Source organism: Kogia breviceps, chromosome 1, assembly GCF_026419965.1.
Source record: "Kogia breviceps isolate mKogBre1 chromosome 1, mKogBre1 haplotype 1, whole genome shotgun sequence".
Lineage (NCBI taxonomy): Eukaryota > Metazoa > Chordata > Mammalia > Artiodactyla > Physeteridae > Kogia > Kogia breviceps.
The window spans coordinates 123,098,465-123,113,007 of NC_081310.1; the positions used below are offsets into that span (position 1 = coordinate 123,098,465).

At 34.8% G+C, this 14,543-nt stretch overlaps 1 protein-coding gene across 3 annotated transcripts in view; it reads right to left on the minus strand.

The window, feature by feature from the left end:
- The window catches only part of ZNF326 (zinc finger protein 326), a 75,456-nt gene that overhangs the window by 19,042 nt on the left and 41,871 nt on the right, over positions 1-14,543 (minus strand). Inside the window, exons 4-7 of one of the 3 annotated variants that reach the window (XM_059063600.2) lie at positions 8,866-8,901; positions 8,659-8,770; positions 6,102-6,507; positions 3,536-3,734 (exon numbers count right to left, since the gene is read on the minus strand). In XM_059063600.2, the coding sequence (XP_058919583.1) occupies positions 3,536-3,734; positions 6,102-6,507; positions 8,659-8,770; positions 8,866-8,901 (753 nt within the window). Of the gene's footprint in view, positions 1-3,535; positions 3,735-6,101; positions 6,508-8,658; positions 8,771-8,811; positions 8,902-14,543 lie in introns of all 3 variants that reach the window. The other 2 variants (XM_067043064.1, XM_059063630.2) reach the window with 2 other exon arrangements.

Sequence of the window (14,543 nt, forward strand, 5' to 3'; positions counted from 1 at the left end):
AGCTAGTGGGAAGCAGCCGCATAGCACAGGGAGATCAGCTCGGTGCTTTGTGACCACCTAGAGGGGTGGGATAGAGAGGGTGGGAGGGAGGGAGACGCAAGAGGGAAGAGATATGGGAACATATGTATATGTATAACTGATTCACTTTGTTATAAAGCAGAAACGAACACACCATTGTAAAGCAATTATACACCAATAAAGATGTTAAAAAATATATATATATATATATATATCTTATTTTTAAAACTGGATGTAAAAAATTTGAAAAACTGGACTAGAAAAATTTGGAATATTCATTCATTACAATGATCTTAACCTCCTCCAGTCCCAACAAGATTAGGCAATCAAATATTAATTCTAAAGAAGAGAGTAATTTTTGCCCCCTTGCAATATCACCTAATTTGGAAAGATAAAATGCTTTTCAGTCATCAAGGCAAAAATAAAATAAATATAAAAAACAAAAAATAATTCAGTGTACAGTCAAAAACAGGCAAAGTATCTGTTGTAAATTATTTTGCTATTACGTTTTCACAAAGAATGCTGAGAAAGACATTTCCTTACCTTTTATTTATGTATCCTCTCGACAATCTAATTTGGTCAAATGTACTTGATTTCATTTAGAGATACATTACGAAGTTAAATAAAATACAATAACAGATAAAAGAAACAGAGTAATCTGGCTCTGAACTTTTTTTTTAAGATTTATTGAGATATAGTTCAGTATAAACCACACGATTCACCCATTTAAAGTATGTAATCCAATGTTTTTCAGGACATTCACAGACATGTGCAAACATTACCATAATCAATTCTAGAACATTTTCATCACTTTACAAAGAAATCTGGTACCCTGGTATTACTCCCTACACACCCCACAGCCCAAAGCAACCAATAATCTACTTTCTATTCCTATAGACTTCTGTATTCTACACTTTCAAATGAAAAGAATCATATATGTGGACTTCTGTGACTGGCTTCTTTCACTTTATTAATCTTTTCAAAGTTCATCCAAGTTGTAGCATGTATCAGTACTTCACTCCATTTTATGGCTGGAAAATATTCTACCATTCTATTCTGTATGGATGTACCACATTTTGTTTATCCATTCATCCACTGACGAGCATTTGGCTTGTTTCTACCTTTGGCTACTATGAACAACGATGTTATATGTATCTGTACACAAATTTTTGTGCAGACATATGTTTTCATTTTTCTTGGTATATACCTCGGAGTGGAACTGCCAGATCATATGCTAATTTGTTTAATCATTTGAGGAACTGTTTTCCAAAGTCCCTGGACCATTTTACATTCCCACCAGTGGTATAAGAAGGTTCTGATTTCTCCACATCCCCGCTAAGACTTGTTCGTATCTTTTTTTGGGGGGAGGGGGGCGGTACGCGGGCGTCTCACTGTTGTGGCCTCTCCCGTTGCGGAGCACAGGCTCTGGATGCGCAGGCTCCGCGGTATGTGGGATCTTCCCGGACTAGGGCACGAACCCGCGTCCCCTGCATCGGCAGGCGGACTCTCAACCACTGCGCCACCAGGGAAGCCCTGTTTTTATCTTTTTGATTCTAGTCATCCAGGTGAGTATGAAGTGGTATCTCATTGTGGTCCTGATTTAAATTTCCCTGCTAATTGTTGGGCACTTTTTCATGTGCTTATTGGCTATCTGTATATCTTTTTGGGGAAAATGTCTGTTCAGATGCTCTGCTCACTTCTTTCAATTGGGCTATTTTTCTTTTTATTAAGTTTAAAAATTCTATATATTCTAGACCCAAGTCCCTTATCAGATATGTAATTTGCAAATATTTTCTCCTACTCTGTGAGCTGTCTTTTCACTCTCTTGATGGTGTCCTTTGAAGCACAGAAGTTTTTAATTTTGATAAAGTCCAATTTACCTATTTTTTTATTTGGTTGCTCATTCTTTTAGTGTCATATCTAAGAATTCCTTGCCAAATCCAAAGCCATGAAGACTTACCCCTGTTTTCTTCTGAGAGTTTTATAGTTTCAGTCCTTGCATTTAGGTGCTGCATTTTAGCTTGTGCATGTGGCAATCCAGTTGTTCCAGCACAATTTGTTGAAAAGACTATTCTCTCCTCATTGAATAATTTTAGCATTTTTCTAAAATAAATTTGACCATAGATTTATGAGTTTATTTCTGGACTCTCAATTCTATTCCATTGATCTATATGTCTGTCCTTGTGCCAGTACCACTCTGTCTTGATTACTGTGGCTTTGTAGTAAGTTTTGAAATCATGAAGTAATGAGTCTGTTTTGTTCTTTATTTTAGGGTTGTTTTGGCTATTTTAGGTCCCTTGCAATTCCCTATGAATTTTAGAATCAACTTGTCAATTTTTGCAAAGTTAGGTGGCATTCTGATAAGGATTGGGCTGAATCAGTAGATCAGTTGGGAGTGTATTATGATCTAAATAATGTTAAGTCTTCTGATCTATGAATATTTATTTAGTATTCCATTTATTTAGATCTTTAATTTCTTTCAACAATGTTTTATAGTTTTCAAAGTATAAGTTTTGCACTTTGGGTTTTTTTTAATTTATTTATTTTATTTATTTATTTTTGGTTGTGTTGGGTCTTCATTGCTGCACATGGGCTTTCTCTAGGTGCAGCGAGAGGTGGCTACTCTTCATTGCAGTGTGTGGGCTTCTCATTGTGGTGGCTTCTCTTGTTGTGGAACACAGGCTGTAGGTGTGCGGGTTTCAGTAGTTGTGGCATGCGGGCTCAGTAGTTGTGGCATGCGGGCTCAGTAGTTGTGGCATATGGGCTCAGTAGTTGTGGCTCACGGGCTCTGGAGTGCAGGCTCAGTAGTTGTGGCGCACAGACTTAGTTACTCCATGGCATGTGTGATCTTCCTGGACCAGGGCTCAAACCCATGTCCCCTGCACTGGCAGGCGGATTCTTAACCACTGTACCACCAGGGTAGCCCTGCACTTCTTTTGTTAAATTTATTCCTGAGTATTCAATTCTTCTTGATGCTAACTGAATTAAATTGTTTTCTTAATTTCATTTTCAGACTGGCTCACAATTTTTAACACTATAAAAATGGAAATATGATTATCTCTAAGAATAATCATGTCCAGAAGATAAAAAGCAAATTAATTTTCTAGAAGAATACACAGCTTTTCCTGGTACCAAGGAGCATGAAAAATTTCTTGCCTTTGACCTCATGAAGGGGATTCTATGTAATGGAACATACCACTTCTTCAATAATATATCCAAAAATAAATATAACACCCAAGAAAGGAGTCTGAATCAAAATCATATGTGAGGTCTTTTTAAAAATATAGACGTTCTGGCTCCATCCTAAATCAAGATTTAGCGAAGAGGGGTGAACCAGGGCATGTGAATTAAAAAGTATCTTCTGGTAATTTTGATATCCATGACTGATTAGGGCATCTGCAGATCTGACTTCTACAATTGTAATTATTATACTGTTTCTATATAAACATGAAAAAATTATCTAAATGCACTGAGTTAAATACCTTGAACCATAGCAAGGTTATGTTTTCTTACTTACTGGGTGATTTGCTGAGGCTCATCTTCTCAACAGGTTTTGCTAGCTTGGGTTTCTTGATAAAGGTTCCACCAGGCTTATTAAATGGTTGCATCATTTTTCTCTTTATTCCTCTTGCAGCAGTAACTGTCACATTGGTGGGTTTGTTTTGATAGTCAACAACAATTCCAGGTCTATGAATGCTTCCAAAATCACTCATATGCTGCAAATTTGTGAAATCAAGAAATATTAGCACAATATCCAATGATAACGTATGAATTCATATATAATTTACATATTACCTATCTAAAATTCTTCACCTGAAAATTCCTCAGAATGTAACTAAATTTTACAAGTCCACTCTGAATAAATACATTGAAAAACTTTGTAAATTATTACATGAGCTCAAATCCACTGAATTAGTATTTTTATTTCCAGAAGAACAAATATGAATATTTCCTATATTTTGATTCTTACAATTCAAAATTACTTTAGATCATAAACAACATATGTGCCTGTCAGAATATTACCACTTGTACAACTCTCTGACAACTCCTCTTCAGAGTTCCTAATCGATGTTTTCCCATGAAAAGACCTTAAAAGAAATCTTTATTTTACTAAAACCTGGCTTAAAACTAAGATACACAAAGAAGACCATATTTGAAGTTTGAAGTAAAAAAAGATCCAGAAATGATTTAGGATTTCTCCCTGTTGAAAAAGGGATGAGAAGGCGAGATGGAACATTAGTATGAAATAGGAGAGTTAAAGCATAACCATGCATCAACTTCCAAGACACACTTCAGATAAAGAATTGCATCTGACGTTCCATTCACATTCTTACCTAGAGAAACATATTCTGACCCAGAAGCCCAAGAAGCAAAAGTTTACAGACGAAGAGTCATGCAACCAAACGACTCTTTGTGTCCCTTCCTCTTCTCCTGTCGTTAACAAAATCCACTACACCAAGAGGCCACATGTTCAAAGAAATTTACTCTACTAACCCTACTTTTAGAAGATAAAGATTGAGGAGTAATCTGAAGAGAAGGATCCAATGGGAATTGTACAAGTGAAGATTAAAAAAGAAAGCCCTATTGGTTCATCTATGTCATTAACAGGAAGAAAGAAAGAAAAGTCCATTCTGACTAGAATGGTGGAAACAAAGAACAGGAATACCTGTTTTTCTATCATGAAAACAAAATTGATATTTGAAGTCTCATTGAGAAAAAACTCATTTGCCTAATGGAAAACGTTAAGAGTTTTCCAAATTTTCCAACTGGAATAGATTTTCAATTTCAAAACCCAAAGCCTATTATCCCAACTATTTTCAATTAATCTACAATCATGAAGCATGGTAGAATAGCAACATATCAGTTGCTTACATTTGTATATTATGCTTAGGAATACCTATCTACCCTAGTAGACTTGAATAAATTAGTGTTTCCAGGTAATTTACATAGTCACATCAGAAAAATCTTCATCAATTATCCATTAAAGGTGCAATGCATTTTACATAAGTAAAGAGTAACTGTTATAAATGCAAAATTTCTACACAAGTATGACAATCTACACTGATGTACCAAAGGCTAGTGAGCAGTCAAAAATATGTGCCCTACAGCATTTTTTTATCAGAAGTACTTTCCTCTGCAAACAGAATATTAAGAGCAACTGACTTAAAAAAAATAAAACACTCCTCACGTTATAGCAAAAATACAATATTCTTTAGAGGATCAAAGTGCATAATAACTCCACAATCTACATACCCTTACTAGGTAAAATTTCATGTCAGTCAAGTTACCTGAGACTGTAAGGCATAATCTTTATACTATATATCCTGAAATTAAATACTTGAAGACTAGTATATTTACTCATTTAAGCAGTAATTTACAAAATATTACTTCCTAGGAAGAAGCCATAGACATGTTTTTACAGGGAGGAAATTATTTCTCAATAGTAAAACTAGTGACACAGGTAAAACAGAACACCCAGCAATAGGACATACTGTAAGAGAGTAAGTTAGCAAAATTACACTGACCACAAATCATCTACAACCTATTATACATATCAACTTCTTCACCATGTAAACATGGCTAAGCTACCCTCAACTATCACCGACTTTTATTTAGTCTCTTGTGTTTAATGTGAAGTATGAAGCTTTGGAGAAATTCTACGTGCTAGAGTTTAGCAGCAAAGTATACACATTTTATCATACATTGCACCTTTAACCTACTCAAAAACTCCAGAAGGGTTCATTACCTTTACATAATCCAAGAACTGTCCCACTAGCAAAACTGCTAGTGTTTACAAGGAAAAATGCAACTCCTTTTAACCCCTTTTAGACCAAACCTAATATCCTCACCTTTTTAATAAAGGGAGATTTGGCAAAACTTTATGAACAGTCGTCTCACGCTGCCACGTTATTTTCTGAGGTGGAAAAACTTTTATAGGCAACCTAAAAATTATGCTTAGGACTCAGCTTTTCTTCAAAATACACTGGGATGAACAGTGTTTATTCTAGTTGAAAACCATGGTCTTGAAAGGGTTTAAAAGAGTGACTAGTGAAAAGAATCTGAAAAGATTCTGTTGTACTTACTCCTCGGCCTCGGCCTCTGCCTGTTGATGGTCCTCCAAAAGCATCATAGTTTCTGCTTCCAAACGTACTTTCAGGATAAGCAGGCGTTCCTCTCCCCCGAGAGCCTACAGGTGCAGGCTTCATATGGGGTGAAGAAAAACTGCTGTAGGAAGAGTAATTCTCTCTTCCTCTGTCCTCCATAAACCCAGGCCTCAATTTTGAACGGGAGTAAGGTGCTTCCCAGCTAGACCCGCCCTGGTTTCTACCTCCGAAAGAGTCAAGGCTATTCCGGTAGGAGCTCTCAAATCGACCACCATAACTACCTCCGAAGCGGCTTTGTTCGGGTTCATTAAAACCATAGCCAGATCTGTACAGATCTCGCCCACCCAGAGAAGACCTGGAGTCGTAAGACTCATAAGGTCCAAACCTGGAAGAGTTGCACAGTGAGGGAAAAAACAAAAGTAAGCTTACTAATGTTAGACAATTCAAAAGACAAATTATCAGATGACATTTATCAACTAAAATTCATTTATATCATACTGGTTTGCACAGTTCTACTTTTGTTCACACTTGATTAGGGCTGGGCAGTTCAACATGAGACCAGATAGAAAGCTATCTGAGTCAGTGTTTAAATATGAATTGAGTTAAGTAAACCTTAGCTTAAAAATCTGCTTTTTGGCAGCTTTCTATTTTAATAGAAAGAAAAGATTTGTCTGTCATTATTTAAGCCCAGCCCTAGTCTTGGGAAAAATCATTTGTTAAAGTTCACAAACTACTCAAACTTTCTTTGAATCCATCCCTAATACTGGAAAATACAAAATATTTACAGTATTTTGGCTTTCAATAGGGACACAAATTGAAGACTACACAGATGTAGGCTACTTGTGACACAGAAGAGATCCATTTGCACCCCCAATAATGTATATGACAAAACTGCTTCATTGTGTCTACAGCAGTCAAAATTGGGAGAATTAGCTGGTTATAAAGTTTGGCAACCTGCCAAACTTTGGTTAAGGTCAATTATCAATCCTCAGTCACTTTTTACTTGTAGACTAATAAATCTAACAAATCTAGAAGGATAAGCACATAAAATAGAACATAAAAGTAAAAGACCACCAACATATACCCTCTGCATATGAATTTTCAAGGCAAATTAGACAGAATACATTTTATAAGGTCTTCAATTATTTGAAAAATTATTCCCTATTATAAAAAATTATTCCCTAGTATCACATAAAATTATCACATAAAGCTACTCTAAAAAAGGGAGTGTACAGTCTCCTCAAGGTTTTAATAGAGTCAACAGAAGAAACAAATCATTTTACTTCTCACCAAAGCATGGATTACAAAAGTCGCTTATCTTACAACAAAGTTTTATAAAGGCCCACAATTACACAAGATAAATGATAACATCTACACAGTTTACGCACATTACATTTACAATGTAATAGGGCAGGAAAAGATATGGTAAAACATTTAAATGTGTTACATTACTTCAATTATTTACAGATCACTAAATAGAAGGTACTATTTACTTCTGAATCCTAGTAACCATATAAAAATTATTCCTCTTTTCAACTACATTTTTCAAAACATCTACCACGTAAGCAAAATTGTTGTATCTATTTTCTTGATTTTTCTCTACTATAAACCATAATGGCACACTTGAAGCAGAAAAAAGAAAAGTAAGCATCATTCGGTCGATCCTTAAGGAATCCAGATCCTTCAATTTATGAAGAAGGACAATACTTTCAAATGTTTCCTAACTAGTTTTACTTATATCTAGTAGGAATCTTTGTGCCTCAAAAAGTAGACCCCCCCTTGACCTGAAATGTGGTCAACCCTAAAGCCTGTAGGAGTTCAACTAGGTTTAAGCTTTACACAGCATTGACAGTGAAATATAAGTACAATCTAAATTCTACTGCATTAAAATAAGCAAAGGTATCATATTCATGGCTTTAATATAATGTTCCTAGTCTAGAGCACAAGTGTTTCTGGTATAAGCAGTACCTGCCAATAAATAATCTAGACATGATTTAAAGAACACTTTTATTATTACAATATGCTCTTGTAACTTACTTTAAAATTAAAATTAAAAGAATAACTATTTAAAATGTTTCTTAGAAACTGAATGTTGCTAGACTGGTTCAGTTAAACCCATTCTAGTCAAAGACTGCTTTGCTGCTTTATAGAGTACCCCACAGTAGTAAAGATTTTTGGAAATTCATAACAAAAAGCTTCACAAATAATATTTCCAATAACATTTTTATATCATTTTTTCAGGACATTCTGATTGATAAGCAGTTAAAAGTCAAAGAAGTAAAAAAAAAAAAATGCTCACTGCTAAAGACAGAAAATCTTACTCTATTATAATGAAATGATAAAGGTTTTCCTGAGATTTTCCTAATGTCTGCCAGTGATGCTAAGATAATTTTTAGAACCATTAACACCTTTCAACATTTAAGGTGATTCTAAATAGCAAAGTTCAAGTAGCGTCACATGCCTAAGGAATAGGAAATTAGAATATCTAGAATCTTACAATCATCTAATTATTTGGCCAAGTGATGAAGCAATTTACCTGCTACCCCCACCACCACCACTGTGACTGTCCATGCCATATGACTGGTTTAGGTAGGAGTCCATGGATCTTTGACCCCCACAGGATCCATGGCCATAGTCACGATCCATCCCTACAAAGAGTTTAAAAAGAAAAAAATTAAATGACGCTCACCTTTACTGGCACTCAAAAGAAGAATTTTTAGATAAATATCCTTGAATGTCAGACCTCCATAAGATCCGGGGCCATAATCACGATCCATTCCTAAAAGAGTCAATAGCAAAAGGTCAGTAAGATACCATTCTCTTTAGGAATCTTTGCATAAAACACAAGATATTCATATCAATCATCTGAGATGATAATTCATCATTAACATTTAAGCTAAAGTCACAATAGACACTGAAGGTAAAAACACACAGGTTATAATCTACTGAAAAATCAGTTTTGCTAATGAAACCTAATTTTTCAAAGAAAAACATTATCAACTAAAAAGTTCTATATTAAAATTATCTTCAATATAGCCAATGTTTATTTAACTAGGGTACTACCATAAGGCCCTGTGTTAGGTGCTACATGGTACATAGTTAGTAATTCCTATTCTCAAGAAAAGTCAGTATTTAATAATGTCAAAAGGTAAAATTTTTGTTACAAGTATAGTCTTCTACATCTAACTCCTCTCAAAATGTCTAAAAACTCAGAAGCAGCCACATTTTAAATTAGCCCAATTGAAATTAGTTCATACAGTAACTGAAATAGGTATCTTTAAAAAGTAAAATCCGAGTAGGGCCAATCTGTGGTACTGCGCCTATAAATAATGACTCAACAAATATTTAAATCCTCAAATACTTTGAATAAAGGGAATGAATGTGAATTCTAGCAATGCAGACACTAAAAAAAATTATGATACAATCAAGGCACTTAAGTATATTTTATTACACTGTAATTCCACTTACATCCCAACCTCTGACATGAAAAACAAATATAACAAGAGGTAATAAAATGAATTTACTATGATTATAAAATTGAAAAAATTTAAAAACCATTCAGAATGTGTTTCCTATAAAGTCCTTTAAGATCCTTCATTTATCACCCTCTCCAAGTTTTATGCACTAATAAATGTAAGAATATACACGGAACAAATACATTTATTTTTTATCTTTTAAAAAGGCTAAATTTTAATTATAATCATATAAATATGATTTCTGGTCCTAACAACAAAATCTTGCAACTTTAAACCTGAAAGCAACCTAAATGATCAAATTTAATCGTTTCATTTTATAGATTATGGAACTAAAAAGTCCAAAGAGATGAAATGATTTTCCCGAAGTCTTATAAATAACCACCCCTCTAGTTTCGTGCTGTCGCTTCTACATGAAACACTCTCTTCTACCACCCCAAATATCGGCTTGTTGAAATTTTCTAATCTTTTAAAGTCCATTTCAAATACTAATCCTTTCAAGAACATTTTTACTGATGTTGTCTCAGTTGATTATCATCTTTTTCTTTTGAATATCTACAAAACTCTGTAGCTCTTACATGGTATATATGATACTCTGCCTTATACAGTATTCTGCTATTTGTGGCCTCTTTTTTTTTTTTTTTGGCTGTGCCACATAGCATACAGAGATATTAGTTCCCCAACCAGGGATGGAACGTGTGTCCCCTGGAAGCATGAAATCTTAACCACTGGACTGCTAGGGAAGTCCTGTGGCCTCATTTTAAATGTACACTAGACTTGTGGTCAGGGTCTGATTTTTGACAAACTTTTTATGCACCCTAGAACAGCAGTTTTCAATAGCCTGTTGACTACTGAGAGTTGCCAGGACCCCTTCAGAGAGTCCACAAGGTCAAACTATTTTTTATAAATAGTACTAAGATATTATCTGCCTTTTTCACAGTGTTGAAAATGTTTTTGAACTGAAGATGCAAAAGCACTGGTGGATAAAACTGTTGGTGCTATAGCACAAATCAAGGCAGTGACACGAGACCACACTAGTAGCTGTAGTGCACACTTGCAGTAAAAAATAATAAAAATGTCATCATTGCTTAAAGAATGTCCTTGATGAAGCAGTAAGAATTATTAATTTTATTAAATCATGACCTTTGAGTATACTCTCTTTATGATATTCTGCACAGTAAAATGGAAAGTATACATAAAACAATTTTGCTGCATATCAGTGCATAAAGTTCCCTTAAGTGCAATAGTTCCCTCCAGGAAAAGCCATTGAATTAGCCACTTTTTACAAGGAATACTATTTTTACTAAAAGGAAAGACTGACATTCAAAAACTATGGCTTTCAGACTTGAGCATCTGGCAGACACTTTCTCAAAAATGAAGTGAAACTCACTTCAAAGAAAACAGGTGACAATATTTGTTGCCAAAGATGAAATTCAAGCTCTCACGTGAAAATTAGAATTTTATAAAACTTGAGCTTGACAGCTTCCCAATACTTAAAGGTTTTTCTGATAAAACTGATACTAGTATTACTGAATATGACTTTTTACATTGTACAATAAAATCTGTCAATATTTGGAAAATCCAAATAACTCAATAAACCAGTACTTTTCAAATAACTAATGCCTGATATTACAGTATCATAAATCGTAAAAAGATCCATTCAAAGTGCAAGGCATACAAATGGATTTTAATATAACAAAAAGTTTATCAATATACAGAAAGTACGGAGATATTTTACATTGTTTTTTGTTCATACTAAGACTTCAAGTCAAGTTCATACTAAGACTAAGACAGCATACCTCAATTCAGACTCTCCACACTGCAAGTGCTCAATAGTCATACATGGTTAGTGTCTACCATATCAGATAACACAGTTCTAGACTGATAAAATAGTCAGTTATCTGTCTTTAGAGTTGGTAATTATACAATATAATTTGCTCATATCTCATATAGGGGACAATTTTAGACATTAAAATAAAGTTTTCAAAATAAAAAGCTTTCCTCTAAAGGCCTCATATTAAAATGTAATTTTAGAGTTAGGTTCAGTTAGGTACACAAAACAAAAAAACTTGTTATTTCGTTACTTCTGCTCATTTCTATTTTGAGTCAGCAGAGGCTGCCTTTGGATACTAAATCTTTCAGTTTTTTGATTCTGTGTGTTTTTATTTCACTACAGAGTCATAAATTACTAACATTTATTGAACACTCACCTTGTGCCAGGCACTGTGGAGTACACAAAAATTAACAGAGCTATCTTTATATTGCAATGACTTGGGCTTACTGTTCATACTACTGTTACTATTCAGTTAATTAAAAAGGAAAAGAGGAAAAGTCTTTATATGTATTGCATATAATCAGTGTGATTACAGGGATATAGATTCTATAAGATGACCATTTATATATAAACAATATTCTTCCAGGTTACCGAATGAATTTAAAAATAAAGTTGTAAGACTATAACATACCTTTACTATTAATATTAAATGAGAACAAGGATATACTGTACAACACAGGGAATACAGCCAGTATTTTACAATAATTATAAATGGAATATAACCTTTAAAAATTGTGAATCACTATGTTATACACCTGAAACATAGTATTCCATCAACTATTTCTGAAAAAAATATATATATTAAATGAAAGTAACTCACTCAAAAATTAAACTGACATATTTTAAATCAAATCTGTTCTATTGCTTTGATTACGCTATCATATAAATGATAAGCTCAACAAATGTTAAAACTCATGTATAATTAAATCACAAGATAAGAGCTGTGGAGTAGTGTGAAAAAACAACTGACTTATGATCAAAATAACTAACAAGTTGTATGACACTAAGTCGTGAATGAGACCACTTTTTACCACCTCCACACTACTAGCATCATGGTGCAGGTCACTAGCATTTCTCACCTACATTATCACAACAGTCTCCCAACTGGTTTTCCTGCTTCCACTTCTGCTCCCTTTCTGTTTATTGTGAAGAAAATAGCTAGAAGAATTCTGTTAAAATGTAAGTTAAATTATGTTCAATGCTCAGTACTTTCCAATAGCTTCCCATCTTACTCCAAGTAAAAGCTAAAGCCTTAAGATAATCTATAAGGCCCTACACCAGTGGTCCTTACCCATGGGCAATTTTGCCCCCCAGTGGACATTTGGTAATGTCTGAAAACATTTTTGGCTGTCACCAAAATGGGTAGTGGGTGCTACCTGCATCAAATGACACAGGCCAAGGATGCTGCTAAAACATTCCACAATGCACAGCACATTCCCCCCACAACGAAAAATTATCTAGTCCAAAATGTCAACAGTGCCAAAGTTGAGAAATCCTGCCCATTACCTCTTAACTTTATCTACCCCATTGCCTCTTAATTTCATCATCTATGGTCTCCCCTTACTCCACTCTAGCTATACTAGGTCTCTTGCTGTTCCTAGACTACAACAGGCATATATCCATTTTTACACCTGCTATTCCCTCTGCCTGGAATGCTCTTCTTCTGTATCTGTGTTGCTCACACCCTCAACTCTTTCAGGTCTTCACTTTCTATTGCTTCCTAGATATTAAGCAAATTGACTTTCTTTTTTCTGTTTGTTTTTTTTGTTTGTTTTTTAATGGCATTTTTATTTTTTAAACATCTTTATTGGAGTATAACTGTTTAACAATAGTGTTAGTTTTTCCTTTACAACAAAGTGAATCAGTTATACATATACATATGTTCCCATATCTCTTCCCTCTTGCATCACCCTCTCTCCCACCCTCCCTATCCCACCCCTCTAGGTGGTCATAAAGCACAGAGGTGATCACCCTGTGCTATGCGGCTGCTTCCCACTAGCTATCTGTTTTACGTTTGGTAGTGTATATATGTCCATGCCACTCTCTCACTTTGTCACAGCTTACCCTTCCCCTCCCCATATCCTCAAGTCCATGCTTTAGTAAGTCTGTGTTTTATTCCCGTCCTACCACTAATCTCTTCATGACATTTTTTTTTTCCTTAGAGTCCATATATATGTGTTAGCATGCGGTATTTGTTTTTCTCCTTCTGACTTACTTCACTCTGTATGACAGACTCCAGGTCCATCCACCTCATTATAAATAACTCAGTTTCATTTCTTTTTATGGCTGAGGAATATTCCATTGTATATATGTGCCACATCTTTTTTATCCATTCATCTGTTGATGGACACTTTGGTTGCTTCCATGTCCTGGCTATCATAAATAGAGCTGCAATGAACATTTTGGTACATGACTCTTTTTGAATTATGGTTTTCTCAGGGTATATGCCCAGTAGTGGGATTGCTGGGTCATATGGTAGTTCTATTTGTAGTTTTTTAAGGAACCTCCATACTGTTCTCCATAGTGGCTGTATCAATTTACATTCCCATCAGCAGTGCAAGAGGGTTCCCTTTTCTCCACACCCTCTCCAGCATTTATTGTTTCTAGAGTTTTTGATGATGGCCAATCTGACTGGTGTGAGATATCTCATTGTAGTTTTGATTTGCATTTCTCTAATGATTAATGATGTTGAGCATTCTTTCATGTGTTTGTTAGCAATCTGTATATCTTCTTTGGAGAAATGTCTATTTAGTTCTGCCCATTTTTGAATTGGGTTGTTTGTTTTATTGTTATTGAGCTGCATGAGTTGCTTATAAATTTTGGATATTAATCCTTTGTCAGTTGCTTCATTTGCAACTATTTTCTCCCATTCTGAGGGTTGTCTTTTGGTCTTGTTTATGGTATCCTTAAGCAAATTGACTTTCAATGCCTTCTGGCTACACCTCACTATTCTAACCTTGTTTTAAGATTACTCAGCAAAAGTCATCTGCTGTAGTCAAGCCCATCTTAAGTCTCTCTGAAGCACAGTGTACTCAGCCCTACCTTTGTTCTGTGTGTTTTTATTTCACTACAGAGTTCCTTCTTGCTTTCCCTCTACCCAAAATGCTTTCCCTT